This window comes from Penaeus monodon, chromosome 19 (genome assembly GCF_015228065.2).
Source record: "Penaeus monodon isolate SGIC_2016 chromosome 19, NSTDA_Pmon_1, whole genome shotgun sequence".
NCBI lineage: Eukaryota > Metazoa > Arthropoda > Malacostraca > Decapoda > Penaeidae > Penaeus > Penaeus monodon.
The window spans coordinates 44575989-44577242 of NC_051404.1; the positions used below are offsets into that span (position 1 = coordinate 44575989).

General features: G+C 40.0%; 1 protein-coding gene across 1 annotated transcript in view; it reads right to left on the reverse strand.

Moving 5' to 3' along the window:
* Window positions 1-1254, reverse strand: part of LOC119585416 (dual specificity phosphatase DUPD1-like) — a 29227-nt gene that overhangs the window by 4909 nt on the left and 23064 nt on the right. Inside the window, exon 3 of the mRNA XM_037934078.1 lies at window positions 105-243. Coding sequence (XP_037790006.1) covers window positions 105-243 — 139 coding nt within the window. The remainder of the gene's footprint in view (window positions 1-104; window positions 244-1254) is intronic.

Sequence of the window (1254 nt, forward strand, 5' to 3'; positions counted from 1 at the left end):
AAGTTTATCAACTCATCTATGAGGTGCAAGTTGATGAGAATTTTCCTTCAGTATAATTCATAAAGTGACGCATATAAGCTAGAGTTAAAACCGACTATACATACCAGTCACCGAGATATAGCCTGGGGTAGACCTCGTCCATGTCGGCGCCATCCATGAAACGCGAGATGTGCATTCTGATCTCAGGAATCGGCCGGAGTCGAGTTTCCACTGTTGTGACAATTTCCCTCAAATCTTCGAAATCTGAAGAGTAATTTATTTAGTAAAGGTTTACCTGGATGATCCCTTTATACACGTTATAGTCTTTCTCTTAGTACATCCTATCCGTAAACTAACCATCTGGTGTTTTATCAAAACTGTGAAACCCTCCGAGGATATGACTAGACACAAGTATTACACACGGCATAAAGTATGATTATATATTCCATATAAGACCCTTAAACTTCTCTCCTCTCCCCAAAAAACACAAACATACATCAAAATGTGAAAATAAACCTAGAGAAAAAAAGATAACACACCTCCCTCCTGAGACAGACCCTTCGAACCACCCATTCTTCAATCCGACCATCATTTGTCCTCAGGAGAACAAAACCTCGCCAACCGCCTGACAACTATTGTCTCTCTCGCGGCACTCTCTGCCCCGTACTTCAACGGAGGGCCTGGTCGTCTAAAAACTCGGCAAGGAGGAGGGGGAAATAACAAAAGAGCAGTCTCTTGCCCTTCACAGCGTCTCTGGTAATTGAGTCGGTCGATAAGGGGTCGTACGAATATTAACATTAAAGGACTGAGGAGACTTGAATCTAGTGTAAGGGACACGCAATGCTTAATACTTTAGTTTCTCTTCCATCCTCTCCTTGAAAATACTATCTTGCTATATGAAAGTTCTAAAGCAAGGCGTTAAATATGAATTTCCGGACAGATATACGCAAGGAACTGAACTATAATTTTGAATACTACTTGACATCTGAACGATCTTTAAAAAAAATAATTGAAATCCCTTTTGTTACCTCCGCTATCAGGATACATACAGTAGGTGTGAAAGTGAACAATAATAAATAAATCCGAGCAAAGGAACACTATACTCGAAAAGAAGTGACGCTGAAAACATCGTTAAGAAAAGTCTATGGACGAGGCCTAACGAAAATCTCTATTGTCTCGCAAAAGACAGATTTCCCGAACTATTTTCCGCGTTTCTTAAGCAAAAAACAAAAGCACCAGCCAAATTGTTACACCATAGTATCTTTTCATATCACA